Source organism: Numida meleagris, chromosome 3, assembly GCF_002078875.1.
Source record: "Numida meleagris isolate 19003 breed g44 Domestic line chromosome 3, NumMel1.0, whole genome shotgun sequence".
Taxonomy (NCBI): domain Eukaryota; kingdom Metazoa; phylum Chordata; class Aves; order Galliformes; family Numididae; genus Numida; species Numida meleagris.
In genome coordinates this window covers 29,779,962-29,797,835 of record NC_034411.1, presented here as the reverse complement: position 1 = coordinate 29,797,835, position 17,874 = coordinate 29,779,962, and the positions used below count along the sequence as shown (strand labels likewise).

Genomic DNA, 17,874 nt, shown 5'->3' with positions numbered 1-17,874 from the left:
GGGTTTTCTCCTTGGGTTTCTTTTTTCCCCTCCCCAAGGAAGAGTATTCTAACATGAAAAAACTATTTTATAATGCTAAGGCATTTAATTTCAAATGTGAGGGTTTTAAAAGCTCCATAATTTAAAAAATATGTTTAGAATGCTGTCCAGAACTAATGACAGTTGAGTGGTATATCTTTCCTTTACATTTTGTGCAAAATCAAGAGCTACTGCGTGAGTTGGACGGTTGCAGTGTGTTAGGTCTCTTGTGCCACTCCTATTGCAATTGAGGCTTTCAGACAGTTTGTTTCAGAAGCCTTAAATTTAAGATTATACCAGTCTCCTTTATTATTGCACTTACATTGAAGTGGTGGGCCTTAGTTTTGTATTTTTTTTATCAATTCAAACAATTAATTTGTATAATTGACTTGAAAAAAGATAACGTGGGTTCTTTGCTAAGCTTTAGAATTTAGATAGGGTAACAAAGTTTGATCATTTCTTGTGTGATGCGTACAAAATGAAAGCTTTAATTGGTGTTCAGCGGTCCTGGTAATTCTATTTCTCAGACGATGTACAACTTCCTTTTGAGGAAAGCTTAATTCTGAAGTATGAAGTTGCAGCGCATTGAAAGTCTGAGATCTTCACTTAAGAAGGGAGCTTGTAAAATAAGAAATCTTTTCTCCTTCTTTTCCTGCTGCTGTTTTAACCTTTATAGAGGAACTCACAAGCTCTGAAATTTATTTCGTCAGTAGATCTGGTGGGGCTGTCAGGCCACTTCTTGGCTTTGGCTGAATTTAATAAAGTCTCAAGAAGTGAGAGAGAGCTCTCTCCAATCTTTACTTGAGGGATCAGAAAGTGGATTGAAATACACAGTATTGTTCATTTTAGCTTTGCTCAAGCATTTTGAGAATGCCTCTCTTATTTGTTTAAATAGATTAAATATTCATGTTGCCTTTGATTTCCTGGGTTGGTGTTTTTTTTTTTAATAATAATACTTCCCAATGTGTTCATTCCCCTGTGCTGTAAATTACTTATACTGAAAAGAAAAGCAGAAAAAGAGCCCAGAATTCCTGTAGAGTAAAAAGGAGGCTAACAAATACTTATTTTTACTTTAATTTCTGTGAACATATTCTGGGTTATTTGCGTGTGATACTGAGTAAGATAAGCTATAAGATTTCTCTTATTTCTGTTGTCATAGTAGTCAGCATTTCCCCTTGTGTAAATAAGACCCTCACATCAATAACTATATTTGGATGTTACATATGACTGATATGATGTCAGTCATACATTTCACGTTGTTGGAGAGTAATTTATATTTCCTGTAGATTTATTTTCAGACATAGCAGGATGGATAGTGATTAGCAGTGCCTACAGCAGTTGAAATTCACTGTGGCCTTGCAATACAAATGTAAGCAAGCTGTGATTCAAATTTTGCAGAGTTCAGGGATGATCTTCTGAATATGGAGCAAGATTTAGTGTGATTCATCTACTGATACTGAAGTGTGGTTAATGTGTTCCTACGAAACATTTCCTTTACGCAGTAAATTCTCACCAGTGCTGCTACTAGTTGAGTTGATTTGGTGTTAACAGCAGCAGGAGCCCTTATGCTTTGCAGATGTGAGAGTACCTAGAGAATTATAAATGTTCAATGCAAACTGGCAGAGACCTGCAGGGCAGCATGCTCTATATTTTTGTCCTGTGCTGGTACTGTTCTGTAATGCCTCATCATCTTAGTGGTCTTGAGTAGAGCCTGTTAGGTGGTTCTGTCCATGGTATACTTTAAAGCGTACAGCCATCAGAGTTTTTATTGAATAAACAATCAATTCAGTTTTATGACTTCGGCTATGTGTGAGGGTTGATGGGAGGTTATCACCACCTAATACAAGACAGGCAATCTCTTCTAATTTCCTTTCCCATTTTCCTGTTGCCATGTCTATTTTTTAACTTTTAAATTTTTTTAAAAAGTTCTCCGGACAATTTTTATGCCTGGAGCTAAACTGTAACGTGCAGGGCAGAACTGAGCTCGTCAGTTAGACAGTGGAACAAGGTGCCAATTCTTCACAGGATGGGGTCAGGAAAAGGCTAGGTGGAATACTGACCGTCAGATACCCTCCTGTATCAACTCCAGGTTGTAGATGAGTGATTTAAATAAGGGATTGCATGCATTGTTTTGTTCCTTGCCAAGGATGATAGTCGTGTAATAAAAACTTTTACTGTGATGAGTGTGAGATAAAATTATTTTCAAACAGGGAATCTTTTAAGCCTTTGAGATAACACACTAAAATGTCAGCTCTTCAGTTTTGTGATTTTTTTTTTTTTAATGTCCATAGTTTCCAACTTTTATATGCCCTGTTTAGAAGATCACATGTAAAACATGATTGGAAAAGTGAGTATCCTAGCATTAGTCATGACCTAGTAAATGCTTCAGTTTGTATGGTCTCATTTGTTAGTAAATAATTTGGGAGCTATGCAGTCTGGTGTGGTAGCGCATTCAGTGTTCTTGTAATTGCTTATTTTGCAGTCCCTCAACCTTCAGCTGGTAGCACAGGGCTTCCCCTGCCTCTGTTGTCATCATCCACCTACACTAGCGTGTTAGGTGAAGGGAACTTCTAAACATTTTCATGTGATGGACTAGTTACATACCAAATTTAACAAGTAAGTCAGGTTTAGATTGAGGACAAAATCCTTCCAGTAGTCATGATAAGGGTGTTAAAAACAAAATAGGGGTACTTGTCTATAATAGTCTATGTTTAATTTTAAGATTTGTGTCCTTCTCCCCCTCCCCCAAGTCATTTAGTTAAATAATTGTCCAAAATGTATGGACTTGGTTAAATGATGTTTCCAAATGTTTTTCTATCCTGTTTGGTATTGTGTCTTATCATCTTTTCTGATAGTAAGACTTGTGAGTGAAGAACACTAGAAGAAAACATTCCTGATTCTTATTGCTATCGTGCAGAAGACAGGCAGTAAGGGGAACAATATCTCAGGTCCATTTATTTCCTCTGCTTTTTTCTACTCTTTCCTAGGAACACATACTGATCCTGGAAATGTGTAGGATTAGTTTCCATGCATGCTGCCGTTGAACATGCAGAAGAGAGAACAGCTCTTGATCACAATCAGAACAATTGAAATTTTTGCCATGGCACAGCTCTCTGGACGTGAATGTTTTATTGGGATTGTTAGATACATTAGCTACCCGATCTTGAATATTTAGAAATTAATTGCTGCTCTTTCCTTTTGGTGTTTTGAGAAATAACATGTTTTGAGGAGGTAAGGGCAGCATGAAAGATGGGTGGGAAAATAAAACAGATAATGTGGATGCTTTAAGACACTTAGATTAAAGTAGTGTAAGAATGCCAGTGCAGCTCCATAAGGAGCAAAAATGTTGGATCTAATTCAGTGTGGGTGTATTTGGTCTGGGCTGATTTTTGTGTACCTTGCTAAGTCTGTGAGAGTGCCTATGGAAAATAACCTCCTGCCGTGGACTTCTTGGTCCTTGCAGTCTTAGTAACCATACACTTAGTAAGGAACTAAAAAATCGATGTCTTGGATGTTGTTGACTTTCTAGACTAGGAAGAAAACAGTTTGAAACTCATAGAATATGGCCTAATGCTTTTTTAGTTAGTTTGGATTGACATAATTAGGTAAACATGGAAAGATTTTGTTTCTCTATGTAAGAGAAAAAAGGAAAAGCATCTGGATTATTGTTAATAACATTTATATGTTATGACACAGAACTCTTTCATTTAACTTGATCCTTTCACTTTAATTGTTTCATTATTTACACTTAAATTATGCAGACATCCCTGTCATCAGCTTTCTCATTACAGAAAGTTATTCTTTTATCACATGGGTTTGTTTTTTTCCAAGAGCTTGTTTTCTCTATGGGAGGAATTCATAAACATAGACTTGCTAATGTGCCAGTTCTGTTCAGTGAATTAAGATACATGTTGTTTTGCATTAACTTGTAACAAAAAAAAAAGCCAAAGACCAGAATGCTGTGTCCTAAAAGAATGCGTAGGGTGCTCTTCGTCTGGTGTTTGGAGCAGTTTTACTGTGCTTTAGGTCTTCTGTATTTGAACTCATTTGTATTGTTACAAGTAGACAAGGACAGGTACCTAGACCTCTGGCTAGCTATAGTAATGAGAAGATGGGGGTTAACTTATTATTTGCTCTCAGATTAGAGAGGGGCAGATTTTAAATGCATATTTTGAAAGTAACTTTTTTCCTGGGATCGGAGCATTTAATGTAATTTTTCTTTCTGAAAATAGTTGATTACTACATCTTTTATTGCATTTGCTCTTGGAGATAATACATTTGCATTGAGAACACTAAAAAAATTACTTTGACACCATGAAGCACTAAGTTATTTTAAAGGTGTTTCCCGTTTTAGGTCACATGAATTCTGGACACTAAAACAATTTAATCTCAGAATGATTTGTATAGAGGTTTTACACTTTTTAACGTATGCTTAATGTGTTAAAGAAAAAAAAAGGCACAACCAACCAACCAAGAATAGCAAAAGCCTATACAAAAATAGCAGTTAGCTGTCATGGGGGGCGGGCTGTGCTGAGTGTGAGGATCAGAAGTGATGAGGGAGGCAGTGATTCCTCCTGGGGTTAGCAGGGAGAAAATGAGCATAGTGATGAACTGTGTGCTCTCTTGTGCAAAGCATTCAAAATGTATATGGTTGCAGTGTTCCCTCTGCTACTTGAGATGGAATTGCTTGAAAGAACATTTAGTATTTCTTAACTGTGCAGACTTATATTTTTATTTTTTGCTTTGGTTTTTGTCTTTAACGAGTTGGTTTGGGGAGGTTTATAGAGCCATGCACCTCATATGAGTGAAGGGTCTGAGGAGTGGCAGTAGTCATGACCATCATCCATGTCATAGAAACACCAGAGAAGGGAACATTGAATAGTGTTTCTCTTAAAAGTAGGTGCTGCTTCTATGTGTACTATCAGTTGGTAGAAGACAACTTGTGATTATGCCTGGGTGCACACTCATGAAAGAAAATCTCACCTTCTATGAGTAGTTTAATGTCTTGCTTTGCATAAGGCTTTCTGTTTATTGTTGTCAGCCTAACTCTTGCTCATAGTGTTTCTTTTATTTTCTTGAGGGCTTGTTTGCTGTAAGTGTTGTTGGCAAATATTTATGTTTATATTGGTTTGTGCCTTGAACTCTTTGTTGTTATGAGTTTTACCTGATTTATTTTGTTTTTTCAGAAACGTCAGAAGTTGAATGTCTAACACAAACATCTTGAGGGCTATGTTTATAAGCAGTTCTCTGATGGTTAGAAGTGCTGTGTTCGTTTGAATTACACTAAACTCTGGCTTTGTGGTTTTAAAAGAAAAAAAAACAACAAACCAGAAGTTCGACCTCTTTTCAAGTTAAAATATCCAAAATGTTCATCTGGACTAAGACTTTGTGTAAGGTGTTCAGCATGGTTATTATTTTATCGCACTGCTGCAGTGTAGCTAGCAAGTGGAACTCTGCTTCTTGACTCCAGGATGGTTTTTGAGGCTGGGAGTCTCTGTTCACATCCTGAGAGATGAAAAATCTGATACAAACTTCTACCTGCAAGATATTAGAAAATTAGTCAAAACTTCTGGGGGATTAGAGTGAGCTTGCAGGCACATTTCTGCTGCCAGAAGCAAAAGAGCCTTTGCTGTTTTTTTTTTTTTGTTTTGCATTGGTTATCGTGACTCACTAGCGATTTGTTTCACTTCTGAAAGTGACTTTTCCTTTCCCCCCCCCCCCCACTTCTCTCCTACTTCTTTTTAATTCTGCTTTTTGGGTAGAATTGGGTTTTGCCAGAATAGGTGGTTCTACTCTTTGGAAAATTTTATTTAAACAGTTTACTGGAAGATCACTCCTAGTGTAGTCATGTCCTTGATGCAATTAATTTTGAATTTCTGCAGGAAGAAATACTCTTTTTCTCTAGGTTGGTGTCGTGAGACCTGGCTGCCTTTTCCCAGGTGAGAACCAAAAATGACTGCCTCTAATCGGGTACAGAGGCAGCACTGATCTAAATAAGAGCTGTGTTGCTTCCTGACTGGTGATTGGGTACAAAGGTTGCTGGGCTTGAAGAATGTGAGTTTCCCTCAGCTAACCCTTTGAAGACTTCACTAAAACCTGGTTTAAATGGGGAGGAGGAAACATGCCTGCGAGGTTGCATACTGGTGACTTCTTTTAGATGGTTTATGAACAGTAATAAGATAGGATTGCAGGCACCTCATCAAAATCATTCATGTGCTTTTCAAGAAATGCTACAATTCTGCCCTAGTATGTAAATTCAGGTTTAGAAACATGACAGAATAGAAAAAGAGAATTTCTTGAACAAAGCAAGAAAGCATTCCTTTTCCGGGACTGGTGGGAGCTACATTGCATTTATCATTGAACAGGATACCTTGCTTTCTGTGCTTTTTCTTTTTAACTTGTAGAAATAAATCATCAAAATAATTCTTGGGGTTCTGACTCATCACATTTTTTATGTACAGTGAATCTTTAAGTGTTTTCTCTCTCTGTACTTGGGATGGTCAACACTTCAAACTTTTTTTGCCTGTGTAATGTTCAGCATTAAAAATATCATTGCAACAATGGAGTTAATGTACAAAATGTGTTTATGAATTCTGGTCTAATACTGTGCACCCACATTTTTAACTAGTTTAAATAAACTGCCTTTGTAAACACTATTTGACATGCATACAAACAATCAAGGTTTTTGAAATACTTTGCAAGGCACTTTGTTGTTGTTTAAAAGTTCTACTGATTCGAGGGCATTATAAGACTGATAAGCATTTTCATTTGCCTTTAGTCAGAAAAATAACTTTGGTGTAAACATAAAGGTAACCAGAAAACCTCTTACACATGAAGAGTCATTTCTTCTATGCTCTTACTTTCATCTTTTATCTTCCCCTGCAGTAGCTCCACATCCCCTATATTATGCTGTTGTAGTAGTAGCGCTGTCTAATAACAAATGAAGGGTTGAAACTGAACTAGTTTTATATGTTGGTGTTTTTTTGGGTGGGTGGGGTTGGGTTTTGCTGCTTAAGGTTTTTGTTTTTGTTTTGTATTCCATGCTTCACTTTGACTTGGTAAATAACTTTCTTCGGTGTTCTGAAAATCCAGGAAGTATCCTGCTTTCTGCTTAATGTGATAAATCTCAAGCGTATATATCATACCTAAGGTGAATGAGATGGTTTAAAAGTAAGGCCTTGTTAAATTATAGTAATTTCCACTGACTAGTCAACTATACAAACTCTGAAAAAGAGCTGACTAGATAGCAACTCTCAAGAAATTTGGATATGGAAATTAAAATAGAGAGATGAATATGACTTAAAAAAAAAAGAACCCAGAACCCCAAAATTGAAACAGAAAAACAGAACTAAGTAATGATCCTTTCTTTATTTTTAACTAGTAGTCATCTTCCTTCTCTTCTCAAGGAACCAGTATCAACAACAAATAAAACCTTGGTTTTATAATTTTGATTTGTAGTCAAGAACACTGCCAGGCACACTTGTGTTAAGGTTTCAGTTATCCTCAGCTTCGTTAAAGCTGCTGGTAAGGGTTCTGATTCAATATGACCATTGTAGTTGGACAAGGTATGGATGTGAATGGGAAGAAATGTAGAAAAGCTCAAAAATGATCAGGATGTTAGAAAATGAGATCTGTTAAGGATGACTGACGTAACTGTCATTGTTTTGGCCTTACATGAGCAGGACGACCTGAGTCTTCAAGTCTGTTAAATGAGTTTGCGTGCTGAAAAGACAGTGTGTGCTTAAACTGAACAAGAAAGAAAAGTTTTATATTTTTCCTAATCTAAGTGGAGTTGTTGGAGTTGCTGAGTGTTGAAATAGGTGTCTCGGGAACATTTGATGTATAGGTGTCATGCCTTTAAGTCAGGGGATGAAACAGACGCTGTCTTGATGTCTTTTCCAACTGATTTTTTTCTAAGAAAGTTCTGATGTTTATTACTGATCCTGTGATGTAGGTTTTTGAGTTCTGCTTGTCAGCGGAGCATTGGAACGTCTGATCTGAGGAAAAATATATGTTTAATACAATTTAATAGTGTAAAATCTGAGGAAGGTGCTTGTGTTGTCATAAGGCAAATTATTTATTACTTGCAATGCATATAAATAGCAATGTTATTGAAGAGCTGGTGGTAAGTAGGTGGATCAGAACATTCTAATGTTATTGTTGACTAATACAGAATCACAGAATTATAGGTGCTGGAAGGGACCTCTGGAGGTGATTCAGTCCAGCCCCATGCTAAAGCAGTTCCCTGCAGTAGGTCACACAAGTAGGCATCCAAGCAGTTTTTTATTATCTCCAGAGAAGGAGACTCCACCACGTCTCTAGACGACCTGTTCCAGTGCTCTGACACCCTCAAAGTAAAGAAAATTTCCCTCATGTTCAAATGGAGCTACCTGTGCTCCAGTTTGTGCCATTGCCCCTTGTCCTGTCTCTGAGCACCACTTAGTTTTTCAACCTTTTTACTGTCCTTTAAACAATAGACTGCACATCTTTGTGAAGAAGATTCAGAGAATTTCTAGAGGAATGCTTGAGATAGGGTTTGCTGCTGAGGTTTTGGTTTTTTTTACTCTATTTTTTTAAGCGAGTGTAGAGACTTGTATTTATGGAGCATTTATCTTTGACTGGAGAGCAACAACTTCGTACACTGAGCTAGAAACCAAAATGAATCTGTTCTAAGTTGTTCCGACCCTTCTTACCTAGTTTAAATGCATTAGATTCTTTGCAGTTTATTGTATGAATTGTTTGGATAAGGCTGTAAATTGAAACTCCATCAGTGCTTTTGTCAGAGCCCAAGATACATTTTGTAAGAATAAGGAGCTGCTTTGTTGCGGTGTTTTCCCTCTTGTGTGTTTGTGCTGTTCTCTGGCATTATTGTAAACAAAGCATTTCAGTGTCCCTTTATATTTAAAATATAAAAAGTGCTTCGGCCATAGAGTTCTAGAAGAATACTTTAGTGTAACCATTGGAAAAATAATAAATCAGAGTTCAACTACTTCACTGGGATGCACTGGTATATCTTTTGACTGTGGAAACTTGCCAGAAGGGCAACTGTAGTATTCTGTGCTGTGCATAAAGTTTCTTCTCCATTTCATTTTGAATTGAAGTAGGATGATGTCTGTGCTGGCATGTGACTAACTTTCTGCAGCTTACCAAAAATCTAGCAATGGTAAGGAATGCTTCACTGTTGATGGCGAAAATGAGGAATCCAGAAATGAAAAGCAGAATACTAAAGTATTTTCCAAGCAAGAAAAACTGTTCTAGTTATAGTAATAACAATAAAATCTTACTAATAACATTTTTCTAACTGAGCTAGAATTCTTACAAGTAAATACTCCAAGCGTAGGGATAGAGAACAGCTCAGGAAGAAGAGATGTTGACTGCCTTTGTGAGACATTTGACTTCAGATCTTAGTTCAGTGAAAAATCTGTCTGAGTGTATGTGGACATTTGTTTGCCCGGTTCGCTGCAAGTTCATCTGCATTTGACATGCTTCACTTCTGCTCCTTTATGTGAAAAGAACTTGGCACGCATAATTCTTGAAGAATTACTGAGCTGCCTCAGTCTAAAAACATGAATAATTGTTTAAACTGTCCAAAAAATCTTGTCTGTATCCTATTAGCAAGATTAAAAATTAAGGAGGAACTAAAATATCAAATGTATGGCGTATTTTTAATCAATGAGTTGGCATCAGATTTAGAACAACAAAATGGTTTTCTTGAAAAGCTAGTGTAGAGGATATACAGAAATTTCAAGAGGATGATTGAAGGTCTTATTAACTCAGTCTAATTAACCTCCTTTCTGTACAAGGTGAGGTGTTATATGCTCTGAGCAAATGATGAAAAGTGTAAGGGAAGTACTGAATTGAATCAATTTTCTTTTAATGATAAATAACCCTTCTAGTCTGGTTAGATAAAAGTAAACGCATGTGGACTGTGGTTCTGCTTATACTGTGTGCCAGGATTCAGCTCAGAGTGAATTCTTCAGCAGAGTTATAAACCTTTGAAAATTGCTTTATAATGGAAACGGTGACAGACCATTAACTACGGCAGTATAAACGCATTACTTTAACATATGTTACAGTTGTCCTAAGTTGCCAAACACATGAAAAAACAGTATGTGCAGGAAATACAGGGAGGAGGCTTCTGTGTAGTTTTAACTAATTAATGACATGACTCAGTACATGTTAATGTTTCTCAGATGTACGGCCCTTGACGTGCTGGGCAGGTATCGTTCAGGGATTAAGTAAGATTTGACTGTGGTGACACTGCCATCCCACTCTGATTGCTGTACTGGAAGAGGACCAAGAAGGACATGATGTGTTTAATCACCAGTGCAATTATAGTGCCACTGAAGCAGATATGTTTTCATACTGCCAAATCATAAGAACTTCTAAATCAGAAAATATGCTAGGTATGCTGGAAAGTCGTCTTACCAGTAAAAATGCAAAATCATACTTACTTAAGCCGCAAGTGCAAATTATATTTAAAATGAAACGTCTAATGCATGTGTCCTCTGTTAAAACTTTTTTCTTCAAATTCCTTATTGTTCCATTCCCAAAACACAACTGAAGAAAAATTATTTCCAGAAATTACTGTTGTTCTGTGTTGGTTTTGTTGTTTTCTTTTACAGATATTAAGAATATATACCTAAGCCAGATTCATTACTTAGTTTTTACTATCGTGGAGCTGTATCAATCTGGCCACTGGTGAACATTTGCATTAGTAATACTAGTTTGCTAATGAAAATGTGAAGGAGTTTTCATACTATATGCCATATATATACCGTATTATGTAGACCGAATTGAGCATTTTTGCGTTGCCCTTTAGCACTTACGTGAAGTATTAGTTTTTAGCGGTTTTGGTTTTGGGCTTTTTCATTTTTCTTTAAAATGCGAATGGGGAAGCTAGGAAGTGCCTGACTGCTGAAAATAAGATTTTGTTACAAAACCTTTGGTATTTATTAGGTAAGCCTGTCCAAGTTTCTTGGCAGAAAATTGTTTTCATTAGGAAGTCTGAGGACGCTGAGATGAAGTGGATTTTTGTATAATGCTTTAAAACTGTCTCCCAGTGCTCTGAGTTTCTGCAGGTATTTTATTCTAGAATCTTCAGGCTGGGATTCTCTTTTAGATTCGGCCTATTAGAATCAAGTATGATGCACCTATCAGTCTTTGAGATTATCAGGTTAAAACTCTTCGTTCTCTAACTGTGGCTTTGTATTGATAAAGTTATTTACCAAGAGAAGGGAAGGGAAAAGGACTTCAGTGGAGACGGAAGAGTAGAATGCACATTGATTTGGATAGTACCTCACAATTGTATACTGCCAGATGGCAAAATTAAAAGGAATAATTAGTAGAGTAGGGTATATAATTAAAGTAAATGATTTTCAGTGCTTTTAGTGGAATAAGTGAGGCCATGCCTTCCTAGGAATGTACTGAAAGTAATATACGAAACGGGAAGCAGAGTGGCTGAGTAAGAATCTTAGTTCTTTTGATTTTGCTAATTAGTTACAGTGTGTCAGTCTATAGGAGTGGAAGAATGTTATTTTTGGTGGTCAGTTCCTCTCACTTCCCATTGTGCGTATTTCATCTGAAGTGCAGATATTGATCTCACTGAAGTTAAGCCCTTGCCGTGGTCTCTGTGTGCATCTATTGGCTCAAATAGTTTCATTTGCTTTGGAAATTTGTGCATGCAATAATCCAAGTGAGGGATGATATGAATATCCCAAGATGAGGTTTTTTATTTTTACCTTTCTATATGATTTACTTTTTGCTTGAAGTACAAATATACTATGAATTCTGGGATGGCCTGTTTCTGCAATTTCTTCCTTTTTCGAAGCTGCTGTGTCATTGTTACTGCTTTCAAGGCTGTGTTTTTAAGGGAGGCTTTTTTGCTGATGTTTTTTTTTTCTTCTCGGAAGTGGAAGCCTTTTAAATAGCTGAGATTTCTTCGGACCAAGTTTTGTCAAATGGTTGCATGCAATAATTCTGAAGCCTCTGGGATTTTCCAGCTGGTTTGAAGTTCCCCTGCCTCTATTTTGCTCTGCCACTTGACCTTCCAAGCATTGCTTCACCTTGTGGTTTCCAAATCTACATAATTTTTATCACCCTTTAGTTAAATGGTTTCTTTTTGGCAGATGGAAATACCTTCAAGAACGGTTTAACTTTATATTCTGCCTCTAAGATAATGCGATTCTATTTGACTTGATTTATCCGTAAATATGAATGTCTGTCTGAATACCAGCTTAAATTATGTACAAGTGGAGATGGTAGATTACTAATACAAAACTGACTTTGTAGGGACATTGTAGATAAAAAAAAAAATACATACTGCAGTAGCTCTGAACTAGATGCTGTTAAGCATGAAGATGACTTCTGTGAGAGAAATCTGGGAATTACCTTAATATCTCCCATTAAAACCTGTGATTTTATGACTAATTCATAAGCATGTTGAATGTCCCCAACCTAACTGTGAGAGAAGAGTGTGAAAGCATTGGGTATCAGCATGAAGGCTTGCAGTTTGTTCTCCTTGCCAGGGTTAACTTGGGCTTTCAGCTCTCTATGCCTTATTTACCTTTACTCTCATCATTCTAATGAATTTTCCTAGAAATCAAATACGTACCACGTTTCTTAGAAATCATCTGCTTCTGAGTTGCCCACTGTGACTGTGAAGTGGAAGCAGAGAGGACTGTATCATGACCACCTTGTGTCATGACCCTTTTCTGATTTGAACATTTCAAATGAAATTACCTTGAGAAATAACAAGTATTCCAGATGTATTTTTGAAAAGACTGTCAGGAACATAGAAATATTTGTATATGTTGTGGTGTTCCTAGCTGGCAATATGAACTTCTAGTGAATACTGGAGATACTAGAAAGTGATCAATATAAAACAACAATGTGGCTAGCAAGATTTACATGAGGAAAAATAGGACATGCAAGTTTGCTCAGTTTTAAGGGGCTAGTGAGAGGGAAGAGGAAATCCTAGGAAAGAGGGGAAGGATTTGCAATGTAACAGAACACCGTTAAATGTGTATTTTACTTGACAGACATTGACGTATCTCTCAAATAATTCCTCCTAAGCTTGACGTATCTACACTGCTTGATATTTTTGTTGTAAAACTTCAGCTCTAATTAAATATTGCACTTTCCACAAGGGGTGATGGTTGATCAGCGCTGTTATTGTCTTAGTATTGGCTTATCTGCAGTGACCTCCGTGTAAAAGAAATAGAAAAAAAACAACAACAACCAAACACCTCAACGAACAAGAAAAGCAGTGGAGATTCTCATCCAATGCTGCAGCCTCTGACTAACCTGTATGCCTTAAAAAAGCATAGAAAGGCATCTGAAAGTGAACCTTGAAAGAGTAACAGCGAGCTGAAGTTGTTTTGCTCACAAGATCATTTTGTCCGATAGCACTGTCTTCTCAAAAAAAAAAAAAACCACCCTGTTTTTTGTGTTATGAGTAAATGGCAGCCTATTTTCTTTTTTTTCACATGGCTGTATGTTATATTTGTGCATTTGTGTGTGTTTTTCATTGTTGGTGTGTTAAGTAAATATGAGGATTTGGATTGATATTTAACAGCTGAGATGGTTGATGAAAACATATGTCATTGCCCATTCCGATGTCATCAATATGAACCATCTGAACTCTACCTTTCTTTTTCTTTGCTGCCCCTGGGGTTTAATGGCTTTGCAGAGAAGCTCCTGCCTGGCATATTGAGCTGCACCAGAAGGTCTAATCCATAAGCAGTGAGTACTGAACTGCAGCACACTAATGCTGTAGGTGTTGACTCACCACGCTGTTCTTAATTGCAGTTCTTTTGAGGGTAGATAATCTGTGCAGACTGTCAACATAGATATTGAATCTTTGGGTATATACCGATATGATATGTATTTGTATGGCTACAAATGCTGTTCTGCTTTTCCTGGGAATTAACTTTTCTCCTGTGCACATACTGTTTGTGTTTAAAACTAGCTTTCATGTGTCTGTGGCTCTTGCTATAGCTGGCAAATGCTTATGTCTCATATCTGCAGTGAACTGTGTTCTCCTAGAACTCTTGAGCCTGATGTAAGCCAGCTTTCAAATGTGCATGAATTGAAAAGCATCTGTAATGTTTTCATGTGACTAATGCTAAGATCTGACTGATTAAGTCTGGATTTACTTTTTAACTGGGAAGTCATTCAAAATATTCATTTGCAAACTCTGGAGGGGAAAAGCATATAATTCTAATAGGTGTAACGTTTTGTGATTTAATTGCTTTGAAGAAAAAAATCAAGATTTTTGATTTGAGACTTGATTCTTAAAATTTTTATATTGTTCAGTGCAGATCTCATCTTAAAATTCCATCCATGTTTGGCTGGAATTAGAAAACTGTTTAGGTAGTCTCAGTTGTTCTTAAACATACATATTTCTATAGATAAATATGCAGTTAATTTGACTAAATGAGATGCACCACATAAGAGGCTGCCCTGAGGAGGGTAAAAAGGCCTTCTGAGCATGGGTGGCTTTGGTAGAACTGTACCTACCAATATGTACTTTCAGGCCTGATTAGGACGATGCTAATAGCATTCAGGGAATGCTGAATGAATCAAATAGTGGGCAGTGTGCACAGAAAAGGGGTAGTACTTACCTAAAGACGTTTCAGTGCTTAGAGACTATGAGGATATTCTCCAGGTCACTTTGTAAGGGAGGTGTGATATTAGAAGAGAATTTTCTTGTAAACTCGGGGAATCTTTGTGTGATTTCGTTGTGGTCCTGGAGAGGTCTGTAGCCTTAACTTCGTTGTTTGTTTTTGGGTCTGCGGACTTTCTCCGAGGTTGAACACTTGAGGCATAATTGCACGAACGCTTTGGAGACATCTGGGAGACTTAAGATGTTGCTGTCATTCTCCAGCTGTTTTTCTCTCAACTGAAGGTTACTGCCCTGAAAGTTGAGCCACACTAACAGATCATATGAACTATCCTAGTCCATGTCAGTGCAAAGTCAGCCAGGTTATTTTAAATTACTGCTGGATGCAGCTGAGGGTAGTAATGAACAGCTTGAGGTAATAACTCCTTAGACCATTCCAGCTAGAATTCCAAGAGCACATCTGTCTATGTCCTTATAAGTGCAGTATTTTAATCTCTCTGCTGCAATACTGTATCCAAGATCTGTCAGGACTGCAAAGCTGTTGCCAAGGAGAATTTTAATACTAAAGCAGAATGTATCTGGTCTTCCTGTCTGTCATTATTGTCATATAGCAATAGAAAGGTCTGATTGATGAGTGTGCAGTGTCTACCTTGAAAGGTAAACTTATTCTTAAATATGAGGTAAATAAGTGAAAACTGTGTTTTAAAAGCTCTATAAATTGGAAAGAGATTGTCAGATGAAATCTCCTCCTCATCTCTGTTCCTAGTTTGGCTACTTCTAGCCTATTGTTATCTTTGATTCCCAGCTGTGTAATTCTTACCCTGAAAAACTTCTCTGTATTGATTAGAATTATAATGAATATTTTAGCTCAGGTTTTTTTTTTCCCTTCCAGGTCCAGCAAGACTATGAATCTCTGTTCCAAATGCTTTGCTGGTAAGTGCAGTAAAAGGCTGTATGTTGTTTTGTTGGGTTATTGAAACCACATTGTTGGCATCTCCTGCAGGGTTTTTGCATGGGTTTTTCTTCTTCTGGTGTATATGTGTAATTGGATTTTCCTCACTTTGGTTCTTCATTTATTTGCTAATCAAGAACCTCTTGTGTAGATGCACCAATCAAACCTTGCTGTTGAAGGTTATGGAAGTCAGAAATACCCTTGAACTAAAGTTGCACTGTTAGTGCAGCACCTATATGGATAGCACAGCTCTGAAAAATGCATATCGAAATTGCAATTCAGAATTTTGTAGAATTTATTTTGTAATATCCTCTGAAATATGATATAGATGAAAAGCAAAAAGTTGCTATAGAAAAACTCTAGTTTCATTTTTTTTCTGATTTGTAGCCTCTGAAAATTAAATCATCTGTAGTTCATTAGTAGGCTACTTATAATCACTACATATTATTTTCTTTTATTGCTACCATATAAGGTGTTAGCAGTTGCTGTTGACCTTTTTCTGTTAGTATCTTCTGGCTTTGTCTTCCTGATTTTTTGTGTGCTACTATTTAGTATTGCGAGCTTAGTTTAAATTATAATTAAAGCGGTATCATTGTTCATGATTTTTATTTCTCTTGGGGAAATGGACACAGTATTAAATAGATGGAAAAAAAAATTGAAACTTTCAGTCATTGGCTTATTATGAAATATTTGCTTTTAGAACTTAAGTTGGCCTTAATATTGAGCTTACACACTTTTTAAATTTTATGTTTTAAAAAGTCATTGGTTCCAATGAAAAAGTGATAGAAATCTTTGAAATTTAAGGAGCGCTGCCCCTACCCTCCTCCTTCCCGCTCTCATCCCTCCGCCAAAAAAATAAAAAAGCTGCTTTTACAGAGGTTTGTACAAAAGTATATTTTGACTTGTGGATTTCAGATCTTGGATTCAACATCACTTCCACAAACAAAAATGTGGAATAGGAAGATTGTTCACCAAAATATTGTATAAATTCCTCTGGCTATTTCCTAAAGCCGTGGATCACTGGAAGGAAATTTTGAAGAAAGTGCAAGCCCTTTCATACACTCTTTCCCTACACGCCGTAGAGAGATATAAACTACTGGGTCTTTGATTTGACTCAGTACTGTTGTGTTCTTACAAGCATTGTAAAATTACTTGTTTGCGTAACTCAAAAATGTGGATGTGCTGATTCCGAGGTAACAGAATGGCCCATATTTCATATTTTGGGTTCATCAGTGTACCCAAAACTTTATAACCATCATGCCAATCATTAAACAAAAGATCTTTTTTGCTTTATTGCTCTCTTTATTTCTTTTTTTATTTGAGAATAAATTTTTGTCCCCTTTTTTGGCTTCTATTCTATAATTCTGCTGAAAAGCTGTTCCCTCTAATCAAATTCTTTTTTCCGCCGTAAAAATACGAGGTGATATCTAAACATGTGTGATTTAGGGGAAAAAAAAAATCCTTAAATTCTTCAATATTTTATTTGCATTTATTTTAGCTTGTTTATACTGAAAATATTTTTAGCATATTTTTACTGAGTTTCCAACCACAGTATTGAAATAATGACACATACTGTTGTTTCTGTAAATGGAACCACCACGGATAGCAGGAATTTAGGCAACAAAGCTGTTGAAATATATTTTGAATCATTCCAGGCACTCCAAAAATATGATGTGGAAAATATATTGTTTTTTTTTCTTTTAATGTGACAGATTATTCATTCAAATGTACTGTAGTATCTTAATATGCAGGGTAAAATTGGGAATTATTATTTCTCCTGACCGTAGTTTCCTTTCTCTTTTGTTTTAGAAAAAAGAAATCCACACAACGAAAAAGGTTAGTAACTTCACTAAATGTCTTTTTCTCTTTCCTATTGCAGATGTAAGGGATCTAATCTAGTTTGTTGTTTTAATTAATTTTGGACATATGTAGCAGTAAAACCCTTTGCATTTGCCTAAGCTTTGTGTTCTCATATAACTTATGGGAAAAGGTCAACAGATCAGCAAAGGATGAAAATGTTGGGTTTGTATTGCAATAGAAGTTGCTACGTGCAACTTTCCTATCTTTACTGTTTTCTTGGTCCTTCTGAAGTGGAGCAAAGAGCAATCATGAGCTGTCAGTGTACCTTCTTGTTTGACCAGGTACTAGTGACGTCTCCATTCTTATCAAGATGAATTCACTAGAAGTAGCATGGAGACTGAAACTCCTTGTTTGATCTAGCTTTGTACATCTTCTTAAATGAAACAGGAGAATGCTTTTCAGATGTTATTATAGAGATCAA

The 17,874-nt window shown here is 36.5% G+C and overlaps 1 protein-coding gene across 1 annotated transcript in view; it reads left to right on the top strand.

Moving 5' to 3' along the window:
* Positions 1 to 17,874, top strand: part of ZFAND3 (zinc finger AN1-type containing 3) — a 133,196-nt gene that overhangs the window by 18,799 nt on the left and 96,523 nt on the right. Inside the window, exons 2-3 of the mRNA XM_021389734.1 lie at positions 15,534 to 15,574; positions 17,403 to 17,429. Of these exons, the coding sequence (XP_021245409.1) occupies positions 15,534 to 15,574; positions 17,403 to 17,429 (68 nt within the window). The remainder of the gene's footprint in view (positions 1 to 15,533; positions 15,575 to 17,402; positions 17,430 to 17,874) is intronic.